At 49.3% G+C, this 26936-nt stretch overlaps 11 protein-coding genes across 11 annotated transcripts; 5 read left to right on the top strand and 6 right to left on the bottom strand.

The window, feature by feature from the left end:
• Window positions 1-442: 442 nt before the first annotated feature.
• Window positions 443-2703, bottom strand: N7498_010686 (sugar porter family MFS transporter; the record flags this gene model as incomplete). The annotated part of the gene is made up of 7 exons (XM_058457742.1): window positions 443-1198; window positions 1257-1294; window positions 1352-2001; window positions 2055-2199; window positions 2250-2530; window positions 2579-2602; window positions 2669-2703. The coding sequence occupies 7 exons, from the start codon at window positions 2701-2703 to the stop codon at window positions 443-445; spliced, it is 1929 nt and encodes a 642-aa protein (XP_058304641.1).
• A 573-nt stretch (window positions 2704-3276) lies between these two features.
• N7498_010685 (GNAT family N-acetyltransferase) lies at window positions 3277-3862 on the bottom strand (the record flags this gene model as incomplete). Its single annotated transcript, XM_058457741.1, has 2 exons — window positions 3277-3709; window positions 3768-3862. 2 exons carry the CDS (start codon window positions 3860-3862, stop codon window positions 3277-3279), a joined length of 528 nt encoding a protein of 175 aa, XP_058304640.1.
• A 354-nt stretch (window positions 3863-4216) lies between these two features.
• N7498_010684 (glutathione synthase) lies at window positions 4217-5813 on the bottom strand (the record flags this gene model as incomplete). The annotated part of the gene is made up of 2 exons (XM_058457740.1): window positions 4217-5459; window positions 5512-5813. The coding sequence occupies 2 exons, from the start codon at window positions 5811-5813 to the stop codon at window positions 4217-4219; spliced, it is 1545 nt and encodes a 514-aa protein (XP_058304639.1).
• Window positions 5814-6219: 406 nt separating this feature from the next.
• N7498_010683 (putative SNF2 family helicase/ATPase) lies at window positions 6220-11671 on the top strand (the record flags this gene model as incomplete). The annotated part of the gene is made up of 3 exons (XM_058457739.1): window positions 6220-8945; window positions 8997-9637; window positions 9696-11671. The coding sequence occupies 3 exons, from the start codon at window positions 6220-6222 to the stop codon at window positions 11669-11671; spliced, it is 5343 nt and encodes a 1780-aa protein (XP_058304638.1).
• A 2034-nt stretch (window positions 11672-13705) lies between these two features.
• Window positions 13706-14527, top strand: N7498_010682 (uncharacterized protein; the record flags this gene model as incomplete). Its single annotated transcript, XM_058457738.1, has 1 exon — window positions 13706-14527. One exon carries the CDS (start codon window positions 13706-13708, stop codon window positions 14525-14527), a length of 822 nt encoding a protein of 273 aa, XP_058304637.1.
• A 1238-nt stretch (window positions 14528-15765) lies between these two features.
• N7498_010681 (lignocellulolytic auxiliary activity family 14 protein) lies at window positions 15766-16760 on the top strand (the record flags this gene model as incomplete). Its single annotated transcript, XM_058457737.1, has 5 exons — window positions 15766-16268; window positions 16331-16418; window positions 16468-16496; window positions 16546-16682; window positions 16738-16760. 5 exons carry the CDS (start codon window positions 15766-15768, stop codon window positions 16758-16760), a joined length of 780 nt encoding a protein of 259 aa, XP_058304636.1.
• Window positions 16761-17498: 738 nt separating this feature from the next.
• N7498_010680 (pentatricopeptide repeat-containing protein) lies at window positions 17499-17924 on the top strand (the record flags this gene model as incomplete). The annotated part of the gene is made up of 1 exon (XM_058457736.1): window positions 17499-17924. One exon carries the CDS (start codon window positions 17499-17501, stop codon window positions 17922-17924), a length of 426 nt encoding a protein of 141 aa, XP_058304635.1.
• A 353-nt stretch (window positions 17925-18277) lies between these two features.
• Window positions 18278-18787, bottom strand: N7498_010679 (uncharacterized protein; the record flags this gene model as incomplete). The annotated part of the gene is made up of 1 exon (XM_058457735.1): window positions 18278-18787. One exon carries the CDS (start codon window positions 18785-18787, stop codon window positions 18278-18280), a length of 510 nt encoding a protein of 169 aa, XP_058304634.1.
• Window positions 18788-19414: 627 nt separating this feature from the next.
• N7498_010678 (DEAD/DEAH box helicase) lies at window positions 19415-22372 on the bottom strand (the record flags this gene model as incomplete). The annotated part of the gene is made up of 4 exons (XM_058457734.1): window positions 19415-20378; window positions 20431-21785; window positions 21841-22028; window positions 22099-22372. The coding sequence occupies 4 exons, from the start codon at window positions 22370-22372 to the stop codon at window positions 19415-19417; spliced, it is 2781 nt and encodes a 926-aa protein (XP_058304633.1).
• A 359-nt stretch (window positions 22373-22731) lies between these two features.
• N7498_010677 (wax synthase family protein) lies at window positions 22732-24291 on the top strand (the record flags this gene model as incomplete). Its single annotated transcript, XM_058457733.1, has 1 exon — window positions 22732-24291. One exon carries the CDS (start codon window positions 22732-22734, stop codon window positions 24289-24291), a length of 1560 nt encoding a protein of 519 aa, XP_058304632.1.
• A 193-nt stretch (window positions 24292-24484) lies between these two features.
• N7498_010676 (RIX1/PELP1 family protein) lies at window positions 24485-26911 on the bottom strand (the record flags this gene model as incomplete). The annotated part of the gene is made up of 2 exons (XM_058457732.1): window positions 24485-26518; window positions 26579-26911. 2 exons carry the CDS (start codon window positions 26909-26911, stop codon window positions 24485-24487), a joined length of 2367 nt encoding a protein of 788 aa, XP_058304631.1.
• Between the last annotated feature and the right edge of the window lie 25 nt (window positions 26912-26936).

Here is a 26936-nt window from a genome sequence, read left to right as displayed (position 1 = left end):
AATATAAAGGCTATATGTCTTTGGTGAAGCAGCCTGAGATTTAGCGATCAAGCGAAGAAACAAGGGAGAACGGCTCATGTTGCAATGACGAGAAGAGGTTGGGCGAGGTAGCCGAGTTTCCCTTTAGGCGGATAGTTGCGCAGTGCACTCCGTTATCCAATAGGCTTATATTTTTAAGTTAAGTCTGCAGGAGCCATCATAGTGCTCTCCGTCAACGGTGCCTTTGTTCTACAGGGGTTGACTTCATTCAAAGTAAATTTCAATGACAGTAAATGTTGAAAGCTGAATATCACTAGGAGTATGGGAAACTCAAAGCAAACCGTGCGAATTGAAACGATCATAAGAGCTGACTGAATAAAAGGGAACCCTATCATATGGCGCAACAGAAAGGGAAAGCTCTTGATATTTGAGCGAGAGGCATGCCAAGAAGACCAGAAACTGTTTAGACGTTCTCCCGCTCGTCTTTATCGCCAATGATCTCCATGAATTCCATAACCTCCGTGGCTAGCTGAGGCTCCTGTGTACCAGTAGCCTTAGGCTTGAGGGGAGACACATTTAAATCAGTCTCCGCAAGGTGATAGAGCTCAGGGCACACGGCACCTTTGCGCATCAAGATGTAGCGCTTGATCCACCATGGCAGCACCTGGGTCAGCTGGTATTTGGCATGGGTGCGGGTCGGCACTCCGAACACGTAGTCGAGCTCTTCGAGAGACCGTTGCTTTGTTTCTGGAAGAAAGAAGAAGATCAGGAGCAGTGCAATGATGTTGAGACCGGCGTAGAATGCAAAGGCACCCTGCGGAGTGAAGGCCCGCAGCATGTATGGAAAGGTGAAGGACAGAACGGAAGCCCAGAAATTGTTGGTAGCAACGGCCCAGGCCATACCTACCTCACGGTGTGAGAGAGGAAAGACTTCGGCGGAGTATGCGAATGGCACCGGCCCTTCTCCGGGTGAGTAGAAAGCGTCAAAGAGGTAGATAAAGAATGCAATCAGGCCGATATGGGCATTATTGCTTGTTGGAATCCAGAAGCAAAATCCGGCCGCAAGAAGAGTCCAGCACATGTTCGGGAAAGTAAAGAGCAGAAGACCTCGTCGACCGAAGGTATCGATTGTCCACACCGCGGGCCATGCAAAGAGGAAATTGATAAGGCCGAATCCGAAAGATGCCATCAGAGCCCCAATGTTACTCGCACCAGCCAACTAGAATTGATTAGCATAGTATTCGGTGGATTGATGCGAGCTTCGTAATGTGACTTACCGAGAAGATAGTGGACGAATAGAAGGCAATGATGTTGACTGAGACAGCGAGGTTAGTTGGCTCTTCGTTCACATGGTGACAAAGACCTGACTTACTGCCACACATCTGCTGCGCAATCATAACAATGCCTGATGCCTGAACTGCGCGGCGCAAACGAGGCACCCGGAAGAGCTCAAAGAATCGGACAAACATGTTATCGGTCTCGGCAAATCCCGAATCTGCCAGCATCTTCTTCTCCGTCTGGAGTAGAAAGTGGATCAAGTACAGGTCTCGAGCAGCCTGCAAAGGGCTGTTTCGGAGGCGGAGCAGAGACTGGTATGCTTTGCGATAATTGCCCTTGATAATCAACCATCGAGGTGATTCAGGACAGAACCAAACACCGACAAGCAGGGGCACCGCGGGGATAAAGGCAGAGCCCAGTTGAAGGCGCCATGCGATGGCCCCAGTATTGGCCACAGCCAAGTTTGCACAGGTACCCAAAAAGATGCCAAATGCAGTCCACACTTGCCAGGACATGACCAGACCACCACGAATATTTGTAGGAGCATTTTCAGCTGAGTACACGGGAACCGTGACTTCTTTGAGGCCCATTCCAATACCCAGCAGCACTCGGCATGCAACCAGTTGACCCCAAGTTTGAGTGAAAGCAGAACCAATTGGAGCAAGCAGACTAAAAACGGTTGCCACCAGGATTGTCCCCTTTCGACCGATCATGTTGTTAATGGGATCCGACAGCCAACCAGCGCTACATCAATTAGGAAATGGAAGGAAAAAGAATGGATGCGGAGGCCTTCTTACAATAGACAGATAGTAATGTAAGGCACTGAATTCACAAACCCTACGATCCACTGGTTGCGGGCGCAGGTAGCATCGTCGGGACACAGAGGCTTGTTGTTAGGAATACCAAATTGAACATCGAATGTTAGATTGGCCCCGTTGGAGCCTATCCCATATCAGTTTCATTCACATGATATTCTTGGGAGCTTGACACACCTGTCTGATCCCAGCCTTGGATGGCGGCGGCAATGGAGTTCAGGATGATGGTGTAGTAAAGTGCCCAAGGGTGGTTCCAGCGACGGGTTGTCTCCTCACGGATAATCAGCCGATCCGCATCATCCAACTCTGTAATGGAGTCAAGGTTGGCAGGGCTGTGGGCAACTAAAGCTCCCTTCCTGAGAAGCGGGAGGATATCCACGAGTTTATGCTGGTGGGCAAAAGCCTCCACATTTCCCATGAGGAGCTCTTGCGAGATACCTCCCAGAGGGTTCTTGATCCTGTCGAAGGTAAGCCATGTTTGAAAGTGCCAAGAAGTAATTACTTACTCCCCAGTGATGTTTTGGGTCATGCTGTACGCGTCGAACATCATGTCAGTGCTGTTATGCCATGTAAGGCCTGTGAATCCGTTAACTTACTCAGCGAGCGCGGCACTTCTGCGCCCAAGAGGCATGTTGCCTTCTTTGTGTCTGTATCTAAAGGGTTGGTCAGGTTCAGGAGGGAAAGATAGTGGGGCAGGGAGATAGAATGAAGAAGAGGAAAGGTGATGATGGACGAAGGGGAAAGGGCAGGCGAGCGACACTCAAGTAACGGAAGCTTCGACGGGCAAGAAGGGCAGTTACGCCTTTGAAACTTCCATTTCATATCAACGATTGGGAAATCAGGGAAGAAGAGCCGATTCTCTGTTTTCTGTACTATTAATACTAATCCCGGGCAGGAAGACTTAATCCACACTTGTGCATAATTTCCCGCAGGACTAGAGAATCACCGGCTCTGTCTCTCACCAACTCCTTTAAGATCCCTACCTCAGGTAACCAAAATTGGAATCGAACAGATGGGGAGTGATTTGAACAGAGCTGAGGTCATCTCTGTTCCAGCGGAGGCTCGGAGAAAACAACCAAGATGGCTGATTCAAGCTCTCAGCTGCAACGGCCAGCAAAAAAGAGAGTTGAGAAGATCGCTACTAGGCTCAAATTCAGATCTGTTTAAATTGTACTTTAGCATATGTTTAATAATACAAGTACGTTCATGCTCTTTTAAGTCTATAAACAACAATATTCCTCTTCTGAGGATCTAGCCATGCTCGTTCAGCCCCTCCTATAATGGTTTCATTCTCCACAAAACCACACTTATTGAGTACGTGTCTTGATGATGAATTTGCCTCATCCACTTTTGCCTCAATGGTGTCGAGATCTGGTCTAGCTTTCCAGAAGTGCTGGATGAATGCCCTCGCGGCCTCTGTCGCGTACCCTTTGCCCCAGGCCGAAGGGTGAAACAAATACCCAATCTCTGGGGTTGGGTCGACGCGGTGTACCCCTACCACGCCGATGACCGTGCTTTTGTCGCTGTTTGCATCCTTGATGAAGATCGCGTAGTTGTCACTGCCAGCTCGGTTCTCCGGTAGCATTCCGGAAAGCCAGGCGTACGTTTGGTCGATGGTTTGCAAGGTGCCCTTTCTACTATTGACTCGGTCACTATCTTGTCTGGGAGTGAGTTTTATGGTTTTGGGTAGCTTACGCCCAGCGTGTTGAGTCTGGGTTTGTCCAGATCCTGTGGAATCCGTCAAGATGGCACAGGCCGATCGGATCGAGTCGCAAACGGGCCGTCTCCATTTGACTTGCTGTGCAAAATAAATTGCAAAGGAGAATTTGCAAGCGCACATGTCCCTCACTAAATCTTTCCGCAGGATAGTACGGTAATCTACCGTGACTCATTGGAAAATACTCCACAATACGTACTGTGCCACAATACGGCTAGACAGGGGTTGTCATTATAGTGTAGTCTCACATGGTCTAGCACGGACCGAGGAACAGAGTGTGAGCGTCTTGGGGATAAAGTGTTTTCGAGTTCTACTGTACAAGTGTAATATTTGGATATGTCGTGTTCACCTTCAAGGTGTGTCAAGCCTCAAATGATAGCTATGTATTAGAAGATGGTTCAATGCTCTATAAAATGGATCTAGTACGCTAGTACAGAAGAATGCTGTCCAGACTAGAGAAACCAGCCGCCACACCACCCTCATTAACCTCTTTTCCTTTTGTTCTTAACAGCCACCCGCCTTGTTCATTATGGGAAATCTTGCCTGTATTGTCCCACAGGATAGTTCCATAGACGCCCAATTCTGAGATGACGTTTCCACGAAGGACCTCTCCATCGTTTCGCAGTGCGACATTTTCAGCGTTGGCGGCCGGGTTAATCAACTCCATCAAAACCCAGCCCTTCCAATCAGACTCGGGCAACGACCGAAGGAAGCCTGGAATTTCGGACTTGTAGATATTGTTGCCTCCACCTTCTCGTTGCGGCTTAAGAACGTGTTTCATAGCAGTCTCGGGGTTGAGAGCCAATTCTCGACCTTGGCCCGTGATTGAGAGGTCATACTGCGGAGCGAATGTTTCTCGTAGTCTTGCAATAATTTTCGGATCAACGTTGTGGAGAAAACTTGAGAGGTGATCGGGTCCCGTAGGTTCTGCGAGAACTTGCTGGATTTTCTTGCAGCCAGCCAACTGATTAAGAACGGTAGGACATTTGATTGCCGCGGACCGTTCCATATGTACCCGGGCCTCCCAATCACGACTGGTCTTGTATTCATCTGGAGCATAGTATGCTCGAAGATACACAGTTGTCACTTCGAATGCAGATGTCGGAGAGTGAGGTGGGTGATAGATTAGTGGTCGAGACGGATTCGAGCTGGGTATCTTTGTTTGGTCTAAGATCTTGTTGCTCGCCAGGCGGAAGACAGGGATTTTATGGAATTGGGTGAGTCGCTTCGACAGTGCATATTGGTCGAAGACGTTGCGTTCGCCTTCTTGGACTACGAAGAGAACGCACAAAGGAAGCTCCGGAGTAGACTTCGATCGCCCATAGGCCTTGTGGGCTGCTGCTAGGCCACCAGACAGAGTCTCAACTGCAGTGTTCTCCGGCGGTACGCCAGATTGCAAAAGGGAGTGAGGTGGATAGCTGATCGGGGACCCGGGTGGTGAAGTAAGAAGCTCCGCGTGTAACGACCTCACAAGGGCAGACAGCCCGCCGAACGACGACGATATGGTGTTGAATTCCACCTGCTTCAAGGCCGGAGCATTATTGGGCGTAACATGGGCCATATAGTCGGATCTGTAGAGACCCAAGGACAGGTTTTGAACGTAGCCCTCCTTCTGTACCGCTAGGTGTGTTTTCCAAAGATTTGCCACGAAGTCGTCCACGTCGACAAGTCTTGTAAAATCAAAATTAGCTTGAAGTCATTTCATGAGCGAGGTGTCCGTACTCTTTTATGATCTTCCCCAGCCATTCTTCATTGCAAGTGATGGCAGCATATAGTTCGTTGTAGACTGTCTGCAATGCCTGGGCTTCCTCAAAGCAGACCCTAGGGAATGGGCTCGGAAAAAGTGTCACCGGGGCATTTGTTGCCAAAACTCGATTTGGGTCTGCTCCTTCTGGAAGCGTTGCTGGGTTCGGTCGAACAGTAAGGCCATTTTGAATGGCCCAATCTTTGGTAGCGGTGACGAGGTACTCTTGCTGGGCTGGCGAGAGTCCAGGGGGATAATTGGTGTAGATTGGGTCGTCCATGATCCTGACGGTATTATCAAGAAGCTAGGAAAACAGAGAAGCTACCTCCAGACTTGAGAAATATTGGGATGCCGGCTTCCCCGCGATAGGGATTTGTAAGCACCGACCGCCTTCCACACCGCCCTATATAGCCCATACCACCCCAAGTATACTGGCAGAATAAGTGAAATACTTCTCACGTATTTGAAACCGCAATATTCCTTATCTTGACTCTCCTATCTTGTTCTCATTTTCACCCTTCCTCCACACTCTTGATGCATACTTTCTGGGTTCTGTACACATTCACAAGTGGTATTCAACAAACCGTGTACCCTACAGGGGGCCAACATCTGGTAAGCTTCCATTGACGCATGTCCTGAGACAGTGAGGGATTGACTGACACTGATTCAGGCCCCCCTACGGCGAAATGGCTGTCGATTCAGACCCACTTGACTGGAGAGTTGACGAGGTAGTGGACTTTCTTTGCAATCCCAATTTAGCTCCCTGGGCGCTGTCTGCAAATTCGTCACGACCCGACCTTGTTGCTCTGGCAGCTGCACTCCGTGCAAATGAGATTGGTGGAGAGGCCCTGCTTTACGATGTTGACTCCCAAGCTATCAAGGATGACCTAGGCGTAAAGGCTCTTGGTCATCGCAGCAGCGTCAATAGAGCCATCGAATGGCTGCGAGCGCGTTCGCGGAAATACCAAATATCCAAACCAAAAGCCCCATTGCCCGAAATTCACTCCACCGAATCACCCCTCATAGGCCCGGCATGTCCACCCCATCAACCACAAACACCCCTGGCTACCTTTTTGGAAACCGCTTCCACCGAGCCTGTCACACCGTTTAACCCGACTGCCCCGCCTTTACCCCTGCAAACTGTCCGTGGCAAACGCAAGGTAGCTCCTTCGATTGTGCCTGACTTCAGAAAGCAAAACTGTCCGCCAAATGGGGCTCGTCTTCCAAACCAACAAACATCATCACTTTCACTTTCTTCTGAACCGAGCCTGAAAAGCCAAGCGGGGCAGTCCTCTGAATTCATATTCAGTGAACAGGATCAGTTTCAAACTGATGCGAAACACCAGGCTTTCTATGACAAGCTGCTACAAAAGTACCCACCAGGAGGCGCAGTAGAGGAGAATGACAAAGTTCTCCCGCGATATGGAGAGTCTGGGTCAGAAGCCTCATTTGACTCAGAAACCTGGGATGAAATTGTGGATGACAACCCAGAACTGAAATCTGGGAAGCCGAGTGCCGATGATGCCAAACTTTCGCAGCAAAATGTCGACTCCATCGTGTCACAGTACATTGCAGAACAAGAAGAGCACTGGAGGACCAATCGCTTGCCACGCAAACTCTCTCTTGCTCGGTTTTTCTGGCTGAAAGCTCAGCGTGATGGAAGCGTGAAGTCTGAAAGTTCAGATCGGTTCCATCATCTTCAGTCTCGCCTTAATAGCCTCAGGACGGCAATTCATGAGGTTGAGTACCGCTCACGCGCCGGCATAGACAAGTCATGCATGGCAATGGAGCTGACAATCTTTGACCTCTGCACTGAACGATGGAAATTATCTGTCATGAACTCAGACATATGTCCGCCTGCTGTGTCCCCACCCCCAAGAGCTCCGCGGAGTCAGAAGCAACGTTTAAGCTCCGAAGATGCCCAGAATGATGAGTCTGACAAATCAGAGGATTTGGGAGAACTTTCTGACTCAGAGGATTTCTACGAGAGTGATGGCTTGACCGACTTCATTGTTTCAGATTCCGAAGAACAGAACGCTCAGCGCCTACCAACGGAACATGGGGCCAGCGATCACGGGGAATCGCGGTCCCCCGTTCACAAAAGGCCACGCATAACAGAGGATGAAGGTACTGAAACTGTCGATGCCAGAGCAGGGTTTTCACTTGTTTCTTCCCAGCCAGAGGAGGGTCTTGAGATCGTTGATCTCACTGAAACCAGATCTGGATCAGTCGTGGACATGAGCCCACCCGCAACGCTCCTTTCAACGAGTCCAGCCCACGCAAGTGCCACGCCACATTCTCAAGATGTAGATGATATGGAGATTGAAACACCTCCTCTGAATCCGAATCCATCACCCGCTCCGCAAGACGCCGACATGGAACTTGATCTGTCGCTGGACAGTCCTTTGATCGACCCAGTATCGGAAACCAGAATCTCTTCTCCAAACCCACTGTCGCCATTGACCAATCCCGATGACCCCTTGCAAGTTAAAGTCGGTGATCAATACTCTCGCTCTCTTCCTCATACCACTGCCAGCGACAAGACACTTCCTGTGAACCGGGATGATATCGATCTCATCGACACCGTTTCGAACCTGAGTTACAAGAAGGTCGTCTTCTCGAAGAATCGCATCCAACTGTTGGCAAAGACCATTATGAATCTGAGGCCAGATGAGCTCATGTCATACCCAACTCTCTTGGATAAAATGATAGAGTTTGCATACACAGACTTGGTTCAGGAAGCACTGAGAGCAATGATTCTCAATCAATCACAACTACAGATGGGGGTAACGTCTTCCATAGAGAACGCATTTGCCATGCGGATGGGCGCAATGTTCTTGTCCTGGCACCACTGCGTTCTTCTGGACCCTGCTGGCCTTCCTAGAGGCTTAATCAGTGAAGCACTTGAGGCTATAAAGGATGACAATCAAATGTTCGAAAACTTTCTTCGCAGAGTCAAAACACTCATTCTCGCGACACACGCCTGGAATCAGGAAAATCCATCACGGAAGCCTTCATATGGCGAGAAGGGCGGGGGAATGCCGTCGAATACCCGCCCCACTTCAAACTCCGCTGGAGAAAATGCCAACAAGAGAAGACCTGCAGGAAGGCCTGCAGGAAGAGGTCTTAGTACCCAGCAGAAGGATGCCCAAAAACGACTGAAAAGACAGGAAACAGCTAGGGCGGAGCTAGAACGCGAAAGAGAAAGGAAAGGACTGAGTATCAGTGATCCAGCTGGGCAAGCAGTGACTTTCAAAGAACCCATTATCTATCTTCATCCGGAACTTGGGAAATTTGTCAAACCACATCAGTTGATGGGTATCCAATTCATGTGGCGGGAGCTCATCGAAGCTACCAATTCGCAAGGATGTCTACTTGCCCACGTCATGGGACTGGGTAAGACATTCCAAGTGTAAGTTTCTCTTCATTTCTTATTCAGAACCAAGCATCTAACCGATAACAGCATATGCCTTCTTGTGACCATCGCCGCCGCCGCGGCGTCAGATGATCCCAAGATCCGCGAGCAGATTCCTCGGAAGTTTCATCGATCTCAGACCTTTGTCTTGTGCCCGTCTTCACTGGTAGAGAATTGGATCGACGAGTTTGCCATATGGGCACCTAGAGACCATAAGGTCGGCGCAATTCGTGGCATCTATCCCCGTGGCAAATCCGACGAACTCTTTGAACGATTTGAGCAGATCAAAGCCTGGAACGCAGAAGGCGGTGTTCTCATCATGAGCTATGAAATGTTCCGCAACTTGATACAGAACAAATCGACCAAAGTTGGCAGGGTGCTCAACAGCGAGGAACACGAGTTGCTTCAAGAATGCCTCTTATCCGGACCAAACATCATTGTCGCAGATGAGGCGCATAAGTTGAAAAGTGACAAGTCCGCCATTTCGCAAATCGCGTCTCGTTTTAAAACCACAAATCGCATTGCGATGACGGGATCTCCTTTAGCGAACCATCTTTCTGAGTATTACCAAATGGTCGAATGGATCTCACCAGGCTACTTGGAAAATCCTCAGTCTTTCAAGACCAAGTTCATGGACCCAATTCAGGCCGGATCCTGGATGGATAGCACCAAAGCAGAGCAAAGAGAAAGTTTGTGTGCATTGCAGCTTTTGGGGGGGGATCTTGAACCCCAAGATTCACCGTGCAGATACTTCTGCAATTGCATCGGAACTTCCTCACAAGACAGAGTTCATTATCTGCGTGCCTTTGACGGGCCTGCAGAAAAGTCTCTATAATACTTTCGTGACATGCCTGAAAGCGAGTCAAGAAACAGATGCTGCGACAAAATTGTGGACATGGCTGGCTCTCTTGCAACTTTGTTGTAACCATCCGTACCCATTCCGTGAAAAGCTGGCAGATCGATCAAACCAACTAACCGATGATCCCTCCGACTCGCTCGAGGGGGACAACACTGCTTCCGTTCTCCCTAGGTCGATAAGGGATGCCGGGCTTCCAAGCAACCTCTTTCCCAATATTGAGGCTCTTTTCAAACAGATCGAGAAACCTCTCGATCCCGTATTTTCTCACAGGTCTACCTTGCTCAACCAAATCCTCGACGAGTCTATGAAGGTCGAAGATAAGGTTCTGGTCTTCTCGCAAAGTATCCCGACCATGGACTACCTTGATGACCTGCTTGAAAGATCTGGAAGGAAATACCTTCGCATCGATGGTAAGACACTGGGGGCAGACCGGCAAATGCTGTGTAAGCGGTTCAATGCCACTGATAGCGAACAAGTCCTTTTGATCTCGACTCGCGCGGGAGGACTTGGCCTGAACATTTTCGGTGCAAACCGAGTAGTCATCTTCGACTTCTTATTCAATCCGACGTGGGAGGAACAGGCCATCGGGCGTGCCTATCGTCTTGGCCAAAAGAAACCGGTCTTTGTCTATCGCTTCGTTGCCGGTGGAACCTTTGAGGATAAAATCTTCAACACAGCTGTGTTTAAAAGTCAACTTGCTGTCCGCGTTGTGGACAAGAAGAATGTCATCCGTGAAGGCGCAAAGAAAACTGAAGAGTACCTCAAACCTGTACGTGATGTGGACAAGGAAAACTACGATGCAATTATGGGGAAAGATCCCCAAGTTCTTGATAAAATTCTTGTCGGACACTTCGGGGACATCGTCCTGAAAGTGACCCTGTCGCATATTCAAGACAACGAACATGATCGCCTGACCGACGAAGAACGCGAGCGTGTTGCTGATCAGCTGTTCATGGAACAACTCAAGCGTTCGGATCGATCTGCATTTGAGGCTGAAACCGAAAGGCGCAGAATGGTGTTGGCCGAGAAGCAGAGGATCGAAAACGAGCACAGGCGACAAGTACTGCTGTTGACGGCGCAGCAGCAAGAACAAGCCTTGGAACAGCACCGACAAAGACTGCAATTCCAACACTGGCAAAACCAGCAATGGCAATCCGATGTTCGTCAACACGCGCAGGGTCTTCCTTATATGATGCAACGAGACCATGTTTCTCAAGTCAGTCTCCCCTCGCATCATAATGGGGTGACTGGTCCAATGCAAACTATCCCATACATGCCCACTGCGATGAGCCTGCTACAAAGAACCCAACATGCGGCGTCAATGTCCCCAGTGAGATACTTGCCCAGTTCGGTATCTATGAACCAACCGCATCTCACCAACAATTTGGCCCCTGCCGCGGTATCAATTTCCCCTGTGGGGTATTTGCCCAGCATGCACCAACCGCGAGCGGCTCTGGCTAACGGACAGTCTGCTGGGAGCCTCCGGGCGGCGATATTTCACAATGGGTATGGTCCTCCGACGGCTGCCTCTGCCTACACCGTGACGCCACCCGTCCCTGGGGCTTCGCCAGTGCCGGGTCACAATCCGTCTGTGGCCACTAATCAGCACCCAGTCCCCCCTGCTTGTCATATCAATGCCACCTCCCCCGGAAACGATCGCCCAGTACATGATGTCCCCACTCCATCCACTCCTGATGTTTTCACTCAATTTACCCCTGATGCTGCCGGCTCAGGTGTATTCCATCCCACTTCATCCAGTCCGGGTGAGCCAATCGAAATTAGCGATGATGACAAATACCCCCTACGAATGGACACTGGCGAGAACGACGCATACTCGCCACCACCAAACTTCCCACCACTTTAGTGATTGCCTGCCAGCTCGGGCTCTTCGGGTTGTTGGAGTTCATCTCTACTCGCACCTTTTTGTTTGATTTTCATGTACAAGTGATACCCCATTTACGTTTTATCTGCTTACCATCTGCTTCGATCATGCGCATCTTGCCTGTACATCTCACCGGTCCTGCCTCTTATGATGGATCTGAAATAGCCTTATGTATTATGTATGAATGTGATGTCTGAATATGTAAGATCCTTTGCATAATAATTGTAGATCATGAAGCCTGCACCACAGAAAATAAAGATATTCCTGCATGAGCTAAACTCCGAGGGGACAAGCGTTATCTTCCCCGCAACCATCATAGGTCACTCACCTAAATGGTTTTCAAGACTTGATTCGCACACGACAAGAGCGGCTCGGAGATAATACGGACCATTTAGCTTAACCGCCTCCGGGACACTGGTTCGTAAGATAATGAAGGGAGAGCGATCCGGTTCATGCCTGAGAAACATCTAAGTCCTGGGAATTGTGGAGGTCATTGCTATCATATCGTAAGCGGCGGGTAATGCCACGAGATATCCTCTGGTACATATGAGTATACCGACCATATCGAATCTGCTCCAAGGGCAGATTATTTAATCCAGTTTCTTTTTCCTTCATTGGCGTGGCTGTCAAATTTGCCTTAGATAGTGAAGCAGTAGACTGACTGTCCTCGCTTTGTACTTCTTGCTTGCTCTTCTCCCACTCAAGTTTTTAGTTTCAATACCATAGACGGAATGAAAATCAAAACATACCTCGGCTTGGACTAGCTTGGGCCGCAGCTTGTTCAATATTTTGCATCTTTTAGAGGAGCTCATATTTAGAATGTGGTTTGTAGTATGGCAAGAGACTCTGCGATAGACTTGAAAAGTCTGCAGTGCTGAAGTCACTGAAATCGACTGTGTTTATATCCATAATAAAGGGTACGCTGGCGGTATTTATATAGTTGAGGGGTCGACAAAATAGGGTCCATGTCCTAGATGTTGTCAGAACCAATTCTTGCTCGGCCATCATTGGTGTTTGACCAGGTACACCTAATCTCGGAGCTCGGAATTCAAAGCCCAATCCAGGCTTCTCAAATGACGAGACCTATTATGCATGGGTGGCTCATTCTAGTCCAATTGTATTGTAGAATAGTGCGGACAATTTGGTAACCGAACGCCGAGCTCCGAGCGCCGAAATACCTGATTGCGACGTTATTCAGTCATCCTCTGCCAATACAGACAATCCATATGTTCCTAATGGCTACCCCGCGTCGGAATGGCCAGCTTTCATCGTGTGAGCCATGCCGCACATCAAAGCTACGGTGTGATCATACGAGTCCCGTCTGTGGGCGCTGTGAGCGCCGTGGTCTCCATACCCGCTGTACCTACCCTGCGGCACCGCTGACCCAACGAACCGTCGTTCAGTCGGTCAAGAAACGTCGTGTTCAACACACAACAGATTTTAACAATGTTAGTCAGTTACCTGACAAAGAGTCCTGGTCCGAAAAGAAAGCATCTGTCTCGGCACCAGGATTTTTATTTTAGGTCAAACCAGTTACTCCGATGTGTTCACAGGTATTTATAGTCACCTTCCAGCGGACAGTCTCGGTGTTGCAGCAGTATTCATACTTTCAGCCAGATAGCAGAGACGGCGATTTAAATGAAATGGAAAGGGGACGGGAAAAGTGTATGAAGAATCTCCTGAAGTCTGTTGTTTCATTTGAAATAATGTACCTGGGCACTGCACAATGACACAGCTAGGGACAAGAAGGATTTTTGTAATCTGGATACCAACTTAAACACCAATGAGTTACCCCGGAAATAAATATCCACCACGTGCCAGGATTGAGTTCATGGCCTGTGGCAAATTGTAACCCTAATTTTTGACTCGTTGGTGATGAGATCATTTCCAATCTAAATAACTGAATTCCTTTGAGCCGCCAAGCTTTAATTGCAGTACCTTCATCAAACCTCATTTCAACATCGATGGGTGCCAGGAGCACCACTCCCAACGGTAACTCGATATAATGGGGTCGGAATGGCCAAGATCACCTGCCAGGCCCCCGTCGATGGCATCATGGGCGCATACACCGGCAACAGCTTCGCTTTCCAAGCCGCCATTGCCAGTCTACTTGGCTGCGCCCTGTACAGCGCCCTCGAACTGATTGTCCTGGTCTTTTCAATATTTAAAACATATCACGGCCTGTACTTCTGGAGCCTGCTCATCTCCGGTCTATTCGGCATCATCCCCGATGCGCTAGGCTTACTGTTGAAATACTTCGAGCTCGCGCCAATATGGATCTCCGTTACGCTGTCGACGGCCGGGTGGGCTATCATGGTAACCGGCCAGTCGCTAGTGCTGTACTCACGACTGCATCTGGTAGTCCTGAATCCCAAAGTACTGCGGTTCGTGCTGGGAATGATCATCTTTGATGCGATAGCTATGCAAATACCGCAAGTCGTCGCCTCGTACGGCGCGATCTATCTCTGCCGGACGCAGTTCCCGATCTTCTTCAATACGTGGGAGAAGGTGCAGCTTACTGTGTTCTTCGTGCAGGAAATTATCATCTCCACCGTATTCATTGTCGCAACGATGAGGTTGATGCGTTTGAATCCAACGCGAACCAGACGAAGGACCAATATTATGTACCAGCTGCTTGTGATCAATTTTCTTATTATATCAATGGATGTCTCACTTTTGACGCTGGAGTACTTGGAACTTTACATTCCGCAGACAGTACTGAAGTGCTTTTTCTATACGGTCAAGCTTAAGTTGGAGATTGCTGTGCTGTCGCGGTTGAGTTCTTTTGCTCGATCGCACTATGAGGGGCAAAGCTCTGGGCTGAGCGGATTGAATTAGTGTTTGGCCACATTTTTGCGTAAATATAGTTCGTGCCCATCATACGCAACATATTGGAAATATCACGGGAACTGCATAAATAGCTGCAAAATAACTGCATAATATGGTTAATCCATCACGAATGAATACCGATCGTGAGTCATGCTTGCTCATGATTAGCCCTTTTGCAACTGTCTTAGGCTATCCGGCTCCGGGTTATAGGATATTATCAAAGGGTTGATTCGCTAGTATATAGGCTCTAATCTAGGCCGTCCAAATAGGAATAGGCGAATCTTTGTGAGAACCATTTAGGCTTGTGCCGAGAGGTTCTGTAGTGGATTTAAAGAGGCCACTAAAACAAGGATCAGTCTCAATGATCGAAAGGAAATAAAAAATGCAAGTTAGCTCATCATTTCCCTATAATGATTTCGATTCCCTCTGAAAAAGGCGTAGTGGATAATTTCAAAACTCAAAATGAAAGGCATCATGTAGTATTAACGAAGATGCAACTGAAGAAGAAACTAGGTCTGGGCGCGCACGGAGCTAAACATACACATGCGGGCATTGCTAATCCCAATCAAGGTAGTCCAGTTCTCCTGGCGGAACCGGTAACCGCACTCCGAGCCCATATATCGCTGCTATGCGTCACAGATAAAAAGGACCTTGACGGCAGAGAGCACGATTGTAGGTGTCGAAAAAGAAAAGTACAACTTCAGGAGATAAATTTTTTTGAGAATAGTCTCGTCTCTGTGGCAGACGGACCACAAAATGTTAGCTCTAGGACGGCCCAAAGCTGTCATACTGTTTACTCTCCTTAACTGCACCCAACGATCGGACCCTTGCAATCAATATTTCGGCAGTCTTCTCTAAATGCCGAAATACCAAAGCTGGCCAAGCCCAATTTGGAAGATTGCTTCCAGCTATAGTGATTTCTCTTGAAACCCGAGAGACCAATCTCCTATACTAGTTAGTCGGTTTCATATTCGTGGAGCCTTTTCATCTATATCGTACGGATGTAACTGCAATTGCCGCTCGGTGGAGAATCTGAAACAAAGATTATTACTACTCAAGAACCATGGCAAGTGTACCCCGGGCGACATGGCAACCTCTCATCCAGGGTTATTATGATGCATCCTTGGTCGCATTCTCGTGCTTTACGGTATAAATACCAGTGCTTCCCTACTTGAGCTTCATTTCCTTCCAACAATAACCACATTCTTCGCTCTCGTTTTTCTCCTAAGATCTCTGTCTTACTCATCATGTTGTGCCCCGTTGCATTCCTAGCATTGAGTGCAGTTGCTCAAGCACACACAGTTGCTTGGATCAAAGGAATGTACTGCCTGGGAGGTCCCGACCTTTCGACAGACAACGCGAATACAAACACAGCCGTGGATCCCCTGTATAATCTCACCTATGCAGAATGGTGGTTCCAACACGATCGCGGCTGTGACGCAGCACCTCCAGCGGCCGGCGACATCCTGCAACTCCCAGCTGGCGGAAAGTTCACGGTGGAACTTGCACACAACCGCGCACAGACTACGCTTTCATACGGCGGAAAGTATACTTCTGAATGGCCGGACGGGAAAGAGCACCCCGAAGACTGGGCCGGTCCTGGAAGCCCGCCCGAGTGCATTCAGGATGATGGAGCAATGCATACCAACAACCAATCCATGGCAGCTGGCACTGCGTTTGCCATCAGCTATCAGTCTGAAATGGCTGCGGTAACTATGGAGAACTTGGCTGTGTTTACAGTTTTGGAGCAGTAAGTTCTTTTCCGAAGCTTTTTGCACTATAGTTGCCTGGGTTTCTAATACCCGTGTAAAGCACCCCATGGAAGCGGGTCGCTACCTATGACGTGCCTGAGGATCTTCCTGCTTGTCCTCCTGGTGGATGCACCTGTGCTTGGCTCTGGGTAAGTGTATGAATATTCAATCGGGCTTTACTTAACTGACACCAGATAGGTCCCGAACGGTTGTGGGCAGTCCAACATGTAAGGGTCCATAATCTAGTTCCAGTCCGGTAACTGACAAGGGAACCAGGTATATGGCTGGTTATAAATGCAACGTCACTGGATCTACCTCTTCTAGAAAGGTCGCCGCTGCTCAAGTCCCGGTTTACTGTGTGGATGATACCAGCAAGTGCGTTAAGGGTGCTAAGCAAATGATTGCCTTTAACCGTGAGTCAATCATTCTCCTGGACGGTAGGCCCAGAAGTAACTTGAAAAATTATAGAGCGAACAGGGAACAACGTTTAAGTCCCCGATGGCAAGACACCGATGTATAACATGGCGTGGGGTTGGGAAAATGGTATGTCTTCATCTGCCATAACCATGCAATGAGAACTAATTTGCTAATGATAAAATCGCTCGCCAAAGGGGCACAAAATGATATTTTTGTTTAAATAAGGCCTGGGTTCAAACAAACTGCGATTGATCGAAGAGATGGAACGTAGATCTGGCTGAGATCATAGGATTTAGATCACCAAGTGGGGCAAGCGAACAGCAGGCTGTTCGAATCCTACCACGCAAAGATTGCCACTGTTGTAAGATTCAAGTTGCTCCTGCAAATATTTAAAATTGCTGTACTCCTAATATACAGAAGACTATGCGAGGTTCCCGTACGCAGGCAGAATATGAGGTCCTGACGGGCTGAATTTCATGGCCGCACATTCAAGCTTAAATCGCCTACGATTCTATATTTTAATATGACCATGACCGTCAGAATATTACGTCATATAACGTCAGACGGAGACTTGTGAAGCACCGCTTGTACCTTATAACTTTTTTTGGGTCATGGTCAGCTGGAACCCGCCTTATACCCCTCACTCTCTTCTTCAAGGCACCAGTATCGCGTGACGCCCCTGCTTATTCCGCCCGCAATGATTTAGCCCCTGAACAGACAAGTTCTTTGATTGTTCATTCCAGTCTCCAGGCCCTCCATCAATAAACCTATGAGTTTATCTTTACAGGAATTCCTAGTGGATGATAGTAAAGATGGATAACACCACTGCTACTACTACCACGACGCGATACAACTCGCCCATTCCGCCGAACATCGAAATCGTCGGAACAAAGCCTGAATTGGCAAAAACCCAAGAGGCCAATTTAGGCGCGCTCCTCTACCCCGAAAACGGCGGATACTATCTCAAGTATCCAGAAAGCAAGGTCGTAGCTATCGCTTCTGACCGACTATGTTCCGTTTTGGATGATTCGTACACGTCGCTGCTTTTCCATTACGAGCGGGAAGGCCTGCACCAAGAGGCCGAAGAAGTGATGAAGGAATTACGGAAAGGGGGAATAGACGCGGATGCACTCAAGAGAGATGCGAGCGTTGAGATTAAGAGCGGTGCCTGCGTTTTGGATGGTGGTCCCGACAGGGACGCCGGTGATGATGGCCAACAGCCGAAGGCTGGGCCGTAACGGATGTCCGCTGCTTTGCAAGAGTATGGGTATGAAGTTCAAATTATCATACGCATTGATATCCTACTACATTTTTCGAAACTATGGTACATTGGGATGCGTATCCAGAATCCAGGTCCACCAATGGACTATTCTCACTGGACCCTTCTCACTGGAAATGAAATAGCAATATATGCAATGCTATTGATATTACATGACTACAAGCCTCAAACGAGCGCAATTACAGCGAAGAAGGATCATAAAATGACAGTGACCTCCAATACTGTATTCCATACCAGCCTGAGCAACAAAAGGAATGACTAAAACTCAGCAGGATAACCTGCTATATCCCACCAGCCTTATACGATCTTTCATCAGATGCAAACACGGTTCGAAGAACAAATATAGCAGCCACTGTAATGGACGCATTTTCCAGGTATGTGAGGATAAACGCAGCGGGGATGGCTACATCTGTAGCTACCACCGCAAGCAGATCCGCAGTCGGTATCGTCCTCTCGCTTCTGCAAATCAGCTCCATTCTCTTGTAGTACCCGGACTACATCGACAGCCTCTTCGTGGTTCCCTTCGCCTTCAAGCTTGCGAGATAGAGACATGTAGGATTGGTCCAGTTCGGTGCTCAAGTCGTCAGATGAAACCGCCACAACTATATTACTATCGGGGTGCTTCAAGTAATAACCGCCGTTTTCGGGGAAGAGCAGCACGCCGGGGTTCGCATCTTGTACTTCGCCGAATTCAGGCTTTGTGCCGACAACTTGGACATCGGGTGGGATTGGTTGCTTGTAACGCAAGACGGTATCATTGGCACTTGCAGTTCCCCACAGGAATGCTAGAAGGATGCCTGAGAAGCTTGAAGTAATTTTCATGGTTGCGAATTGTGACGCCTTAGTCAGGGAGGAGGTTATGAATTCTGGATAAGGCTCGATCCCAAGACAACTGCTATCGAAGGAAGAGTCTGGAGGGAACAAGATGCCGTAATTTATAGATTTATAACTTACAAATCTCTTGGATAGAAGCATGTCAGCCTTACAATATGAGCCGACGGAGTCCGGACGCGTTGATGCATGTCAGCCTCCTGCGCTGATGCATGTCAGCCTCCTGCGTTCGCTTCATACGCATGGCTCTGCAGAAGCCATTATGGGCCTCATACAGTAGTTAGTACAGAGGTGCATCGCACCCTGGACCGCTCGTTCCGGCAATCCGGAGGGTACGCTGAATTGTAACTTTGCCAACCCACAATGGCCATCTTACTAGCTTCGTTTGTTATTCTTAGGGAATTTCCGTTTTTTGCTAGTTAAGTTTCTAGATAATAGAGGTAAAATGTGAGGGCCCTCTGGATTCAACCTCCCACGCGTATTTTATGTAAATCTAATTGTACAATAAAGAAGTAAATCTAGGATATTCAAGATAAGAGATATACCGAGAAAAATATTGGAGAGATCACATGGGCGATGCCACAGATATGGAAGACCCATCACATGGTAACGCCACCATTACTGCAAAAGTGTCTCGAGGTCAGCAACACGAGTAGCTCTGTCCTCAGCTTTCTTCTTAGCCGTCTCACGGAATGCAGCAAGCATAAGTTCACGCTTCCGTTTCTGAATGTCGAGGACGCGCTCCTCAATGCTATCTTCGATTACTAGCCGCCACATAGTCGTCTTCCGCTTTTGACCGAGTCGATAAACACGGTCGAGAGCCTGATCTTCAATGGCAGGTGCCCACCAGCTATCCGCGAGGATGGCCTGGTTGGCTGCAACGAGGTTGAGGCCGACGCTGCAGACACTGAGACTGGCGAGGAGGACGGCGCAGGAAGGTTCATTAGAGAATACGTTGATGGAATTGTCGCGCTTCACGGACGGCATCTTGCCGTCGATGCGGACGAATTTGATCCCGCGCTGCTCGAGATGAGGCTCGACGAGATCGAGGAACGAGGTCCACTGGCTGAATACCACGGTCTTCGTGCCCGGTGCTTGGCCCTGGGCAATTAGGACTTTCATGAGCGCCTCGATCTTGCTGCTGGGGTTATTGGGGTCGGCAACGACAGTTTCGGGGCTTTCACCCATATCGACAGCGGGAGAAACCAGAGTGGAGCTGTCTTCGATATCGGCACGGCAGAGTGGACACTTGTGCTGTCGCTCGATGACTTGCTCAACACAGTCTCGGCAATAAGCATGGGCGCATGCAGTAATTACAGGCTGTTCAAGATTGTCAAGGCAGATGGCGCACATTTCCTGACTCTCGATCTGAATTTGCAGCATATCCTGGAGGGCTTTGATGTTCTCGGGGTTCAGAGGCACAACCTTGTGTTTCTCTAGGTCGCCCATGAGTTTATTAACGCGGTCTTTGCAGAGAGCCCAGTGATCACAGACTTGACGGAGACGTAGAAGAACCTCCAACAAATGGGAATATTCTCCTTGCTTATCTTTGAACTGCATGAGAGCGCCCTTCGCTTCGGACCTGGATTTTGTTAGTGGGAAACAACAAATAACATAGAGACGGATTGATATACTGGAGTGCGTTGTACTTTTCCAACTCGTGAGGATGGAACTTGATACGGAGAACCCGAGATTCCATGGTTGGTAGACGCAAGTTGATGAATTCCATGTCCTTCCGTCGTCGTAGACAAATGGTTCCCATGAGAGCCTCGAGAAGCAGTCGAGCTTCGGGTTCGCCGTTAGTAAGAGGACGCATCAGAACACTATTGAACATAGCGAGGTCCTCCAAGCCACCGGAGAGTCCTAGGAAACGAACTTGCGAATACAAATCCTTGAGTGTATTGATAATCGGTGTTCCTGTCAAGGTCCAACGAGAGTCTGCACGCAAGGCACAGGCAGCAAGAGAGGCCTTTGAGCGGGGGTTCCGAATGGTGTGTCCTTCGTCAAGAACAACACGGCGCCAGTGAACGGAGAATATTCCCTTGGCAGGAGTCCTTTTCGCTTCCGGCTTGAAGTCCAATGCAAGGGCTCCGTAGCTTGATACCACCACGTCGTACGCTGCCAGGTTGGCCGCCTCTTTTTTGCCAGAGCCATGGTAAATTAAGACTCGTGGTGCGGTCTCACTCTGGGTGTGCTCTTGGATTTGATTCCTCCAGTTGCTCATGACACCGACCGGAGCTAAGATCAATGTCGTTTTGCTGGAATCGGAGGTGCGAGGAGCCGAATTGGCCATGATAAGGGAGATAATCTGGATGGTCTTTCCCAGACCCATGTCATCGGCTAGGATGCCACCACTCGCGAGAGGCGGTGCAGTGGTCGTTGAGAAGTTGGTAGCAACGTTGGTAAATTTGTTACCGTCGCGTTTCCAGAGCTGGACCACCGCATCAGAACCAGGCGCTGGAAGGGTAGGCGATTCTTGAGCGATCATCCACGCCAAACCCTGTCGCTGATATGGGAGCAGTTGTGTAGAAAGACCCTCTGGAGAATCGGCCAAGGGCATCTTGGCCAAATCCGCCTCTTTTTGTCCGAAGGTCTCCACAATCTGACTGATCTCTCTCGGGTTGAAGGAGCTGCTTTGGCTGAGCAATTCCTCCAGACTCTCACTTCCACAAAGCCCAGTTGGGTCAGAGAGGTTGGCGAACATTGAATTCTCGTTTGCCTGCCATTGTTGTGCAGCTTTGCCCAGAGCCATCGCACGAGCACGTTTTTCAGCCTGTTTCCTCTCTTGCTCTTGCTGCTTTTGGCGTCTTGCTTCGTCACGCTCGGCTTGGACAAGCTTGGATACTGGGAGCTTATCCTGTTGCATGTTCCTTTTCAAAGCAATCTTTTTGGTTGGTTCATTGGTACCAAAGAGGTTCAACATCACAGGGCAGTCGTAAAAGCCCTTTGGTCCTGTCAGAATACCTTCTACAAGGAGATCTCGCGGGTCCTGCAACATTAATTGCTTAGCCATTTTACCAAAAGGGTGTTTTATCGGAAAATACCATGTATTTTGCGAGCTTGGCCGCGACTCCTCGCGGGATATGGCCTATCTGAGCACCCATGACATTGTCGACCCGAATTGCATTTGAATCATATTGGTTCTGGGGTTCACGTTTCAAAAAAACATGCTCTCCAGACGTAGCAACCCCATTGTAAAAGCGAACGCCCACAATCTTTGCGGGTAATTGACCTGGTGATATTGTTGAGCTTTCCTTGGTTCTCAAAATATAGGTTTACAAGATCTTGAGAAGTAAACATACCATACAGCATGAAGTTCCCCGTCGAAGGATCATCCTGACTGCCCTGGACAAGTTCGGCAGCTTCTTCGTCCTCGTCCTCGGCCAAGGCAACCTGAGAGAGCGGAGGCAACGGAATAAAATCGGCGCTTTCGCCAAACCTCACACCAGGGCTGACATCCTGGGAGTCAAAAGACGATTCAGTCCGGCTGGCCTTTGAAGCACGCGCCGTGCCATTCTCATCTGTGTCTGTCAAGTCGACCGTATCAGGCTTTCGTTTTCCGGGATACCGGGTCATCGCAGCGGTCTCCACAAGTAGCAATGATCAAGCAATGGAAGTATTAAAAGGCCAGAAAATCCCTTTCCATTTCGGTCAAAGTGAAGGAATAGGAGAAAGTATGACGCCGATCGGAACCCACGCGTGTATGACACGTGATCACGTGATATACAAAAGACGATTTCCTTGGTCGTATAACCTTGCTTTTTCGCTTATTCTTACAATCTCAAACACCGAACATCCCAAAGAGTCGCCTATCTTCTTGGTACCTTTCTTTACCAGAAGTCGACCCTGGCTGAACCCGTCAATTGGCTGCGCCGTATCTTCAGCCCCTAGCGCATTTTGAAGACAAGCTCCCGAGTTTAGCGGCGCCCCATCCAATGACCGATCCCCATGGCTCATACAGGGCTTTCAAGCAGAGCCTCGGAAAAGAGCTCGACTCTCTTATGCAGCAAGGGGATTTTAAGCCTATTTTTCTTTACCATGTGGTTTTCTTCAATTGCCTTCCGTTTATCGGCCTGATCATACCCCGCCGCCGAGGCGGGCGCTATGTCCGCTACTTTATCTGTGCCGTCGGTCTGGGATTTGCGTTTGAGATATTAAGAAGTCATAGAGCCTTGATTGGCGGCAATGGATATATGATTGGCATTATGACTGCGTGGTGGCTAATTTGGTGTACCACGCTTTTTATGTTTAAGGATGTCGAGCATGACTTTCGGCGGATTGAAAGGGACACTAAATTTGAATCCGAAAGCACTTTCTCGTCAAACAACATTCAAGGAAAGTCAGCCCACACTGACAAGAATGATCGAAAGCGTGATGATCTCTTTCACTGGCAGTCCTATCCTCGCAAGTTCTCCCATCGTCTCGAGTGGTGTGCGGGGCTGCTCTTCAACCTCCGAGGACCAGAATGGAACTGGCGAGCTCCTCACCTTGGTCCTCTTCCTCAATCCGTCCATGAACAGCTGCGTTCAGGTTTCCCGCCGAATAGGTTTCGTGCAGAGGATGATGATACTCTCTTGACTTCGAAGCAGCGTCTTCGAGCTGCCTTCTTCACCTGCCTGCAGTCATACCTCCTGCTAGATGCCCTCAAGGTCATAATGATGCGAGACCCTTACTTCCGAGGCACTGCTGGTCCTAACTCGGTGCCACCATTCCCACTCTCCTACCTAGCACCCTTTCCCCTGCTAGTTAGATTCTACCACTGCTTCCTCAGCTGTGTGGGTGTCTACGTTGCACTCAACTTCGTCACCTCATTCGGCCCCATCTGTTTTCTCGGTCTGTCATTAGCCTTTCCCAATGCATCACGGAAATTGACAGCTGCTCCACTTGATGAGCCTTGGCTGTATGCTGATTCTTTTGGCCCTTTCATTTCCCCCGTACTCGACCATGGACTCGCCGGCTGCTGGGGTCGTTGGTGGCACCAACTCTTCCGCTATGGATTTACCTCCACTGCTAGGTGGATCCTGTCATTGCTTCCAAGAAACTGGACTGCAAATGCACAGACGAAACGAATCATCCATATTGTTGTTGCGTTCACTCTCAGTGGCTTCATACATGCTTGCGGCAGCTACACCCAATTCCCAGAGACTCGTCCTTTTTCGGGTCCATTCTTATTCTTTTCTCTGCAAAGTGTGGCAATTATTTGCGAACACATCTTTAAAACGGCCATATATCCACAACTACCTCTTGCTGGTACCCCGCGGTGGCTGAGACGCACCACAAATGCAATGTTTGTTTTCTTCTGGCTGCTTTTCTCCGGAGCTTTTATTGCGGATGACTTTTCACGAGGTGCGTTGTGGTTGATGGAGCCGATTCCACTCAGTCCACTGCGTGGAATGGGGCTTGCATATGGGGAAGGTTGGTGGTGTTGGAAGGAGCCATGGTTTCGATATTGGAGCGATGGGACATATTGGGGCAGTGGGATCCGAGTCCTATAGACCATCATAGAGAATACATACCCCAGTATACAATAGACTTTGATTTCTGGACCAGCGCATGCCCAGGTGGCAGGTTATTATGGTGAGCATCTGTAAATGTATTTATTGATACACAAAGCCGTTAACAGGTGGTATATAACGTGGCACCCAAATAGGTAGGCACGGAGTCTTTTCTATATCTACACTCTCTTCTTTAACCTCCCATATTGACGTCCTCATCATCGTCATCCTCATCCTCGGTGTCAGGGTCCATATTCAGAGTAGGCAATTCGTCGTCGCTATCATCCACAGCCGCGGACGCCTCAGCCGGGACCTGCGGGGCAACGGAAGTCGAAGACACTTGCGAGGTAACCTGGACTGGCTTCGGTCCACTTGTCGCCTCGATCTTGGCAGGCTGAGAGATTGAAGAAGACACTTGAGTAATCATCGCAGAAGGCTGGTTCATCGAAGGAGCGTTATTGCTGGAAACGCTTTCTTCGAATCGGGCTTTTTTAGTCTGCACCGGCTCCTTCAATGCCGAAGTGAGACTGGCCGGCTGAGCGGTTATTTCATCGACGTAAGTCCGCTTGTGTAAAGGTGCCGCAGGCTCAGCCCTTTGAGTCACGGTAGAGGTGGCCACCGGTTCCTTCAAGAAATCAGAAGTCTTCGACGTAACCTGGTATGGCTCATCAGCCATCTCCTCGTTCTCTTCCTCATCTTCCTCGTCTTCCTCGTCGGCAAATGAGTCCAGCTCCGGGGCAGTCATGAGAACCGGCATTCTGGGGCGGACCAGAGCCTCGACTTCCATCTGATCAGAGTGAGCCTGGACCAAAAATGGGATGATGCTAGCACCGGCCGCACGGCCCTTAATGGCTGGAATGGGATTCAATACGCTGGCAAGCATTGCGTCCTTGTCGGCAGTCAAAATGATTGTACGGTCGATGTCAGTTCGAACAGATGCCAGGAGCTCCGATGGAACATATGCAAGAACACTTTGCAGAAGCTCGGAAGCAGCGCGTTCGAGATCAGGGAAACGGTGGACGTTTTGAGACTGTCCGGCTTTTTGCAAGTTAGGATTCAAAAAGGAGTCGGCATTGACTGCGCTTTGACCCTGCTTTGATTTGGATTTGGGATCAGACTGTGCCTTGGCTTCAACAACGGAGTCTCCAGGCACCGGAAGAAGATCAGAGCAGCAAGCGCGAATAACAGGGATGATAGGGGTCACAGTTTGCTTCGTCATAGCCGAGCCGTTCACAGAGACCAGAGAGCTAAGCAAGTCATAGGCAGCCATTCGCACGTCTCTGCTGAAACGTTCATTTCGGAATACCCAAGTGACTTGCTCCACCATAGTCTGAGTAAGAGGAGCTGCGCTGTTCTCCAGAACGATCACAACGTGGGCCAATACGTCCATACAAGCCACATGAATGCGAGGCAGCTCAGCGTATAGCATTTCACGCTCCTCGCGGCCAATCTGAGGGTTAACCTGTACACCGGATGAGGATGCTTCGGCGCCTGTTGGGACAGTCACAGAACTGAGCCGGGAAATTAGGTCGAGGGTAGGCCCCAGAGGAAGAGCGACTGCAGTAGCCGATGGCATGGAGATGAAACCAGACAGAATTTGCAAAAGTGCAATCAGCCTATCAGCTCCAGCATGCATTCCCTTCCAACTGTGAAGTCCCAAGTCATCGGGAGCGTCCATCGACACTCCTTTGTTGTAGTTCTGTCGCGGTGCTGTCAAGGTCGAATCAACAGATTCCCATTGCTCTTTTACAGACCGCAGGACAAAATCGGCAGACCGGTGGGCGGAAACGATGGTCGATCTGCAATCTTCATTCCAGCTAGAGCCCGACTTGTCCTTGGGTGCGCATTTGTGGAGGGAGACGAGCAGTTGTTCGGCGACGTCAATTACTGGCTCGGGATAGAATACTGGCGGTTGGAAGCTCAGAATGCTGGTAACCAAAGACCGAAGTTGGCTGGCGAATGGGCGGAAGATTGTCGGGTGACGAGGAACCAACTCCAAAATGGCATGCAGAACCGTTTCCATGAAAGGCGTGCTAGGCTTCGGCTCCCGGATCGAACCTCCCTGGACTTTCTGCAAAGTCGCGACCAAGTTCAAGGCGGCATTGACAAATGCTGGGAGGTGAGGAGTGGTGATTTCTCGAACGAGGGTCGGATACTGGTAGGTAAGGTGAAAGATGCGCGTCAACGTAATTATACACATTTTCTTCGTGGACACCGGATCGGGTTTCTTGAAGCGTCAAATAGGTCAGTCGGGTGAACAATAGACAATTATACCAGAGAGCCATACCGCCAGGATCCCAATCAGACTGCGAACAATCGGCTCGTAACCGCGCAGAATCTCCCATTGACCCGCTTCGACAGTAGCTTTCACCAGAAGCACTGCGGTCCATCGACCCTCCACGCTGCGGTCCTGCAGCAAACTAGCCAGGCGAGTCTTGAGCTTGTGAACTTGAATCGCATTTTCGGAGTCCGATTTGCCTGGTTTTTGGGTTTGCGGGGCAGAGAGTAGTTCGGCGCAATCGCTCAGCGAAGTCGCAAGAAATAAAGCGATCGAGGGCAATTGATCGACCGGCGTGGTCGTCAAGCGATGGGTGGCTGCGCGCAAAGTGGTGGCAGCCATAGCTAAACGAAACACCTCGGGTGTT

This window comes from Penicillium cinerascens, assembly GCF_028974065.1.
Source record: "Penicillium cinerascens strain IBT 15544 chromosome Unknown scaffold_4_segment0_segment1, whole genome shotgun sequence".
Lineage (NCBI taxonomy): Eukaryota > Fungi > Ascomycota > Eurotiomycetes > Eurotiales > Aspergillaceae > Penicillium > Penicillium cinerascens.
Note: the sequence above shows the minus strand (reverse complement) of the source record. Positions and strands in the feature narration are given on the sequence as shown.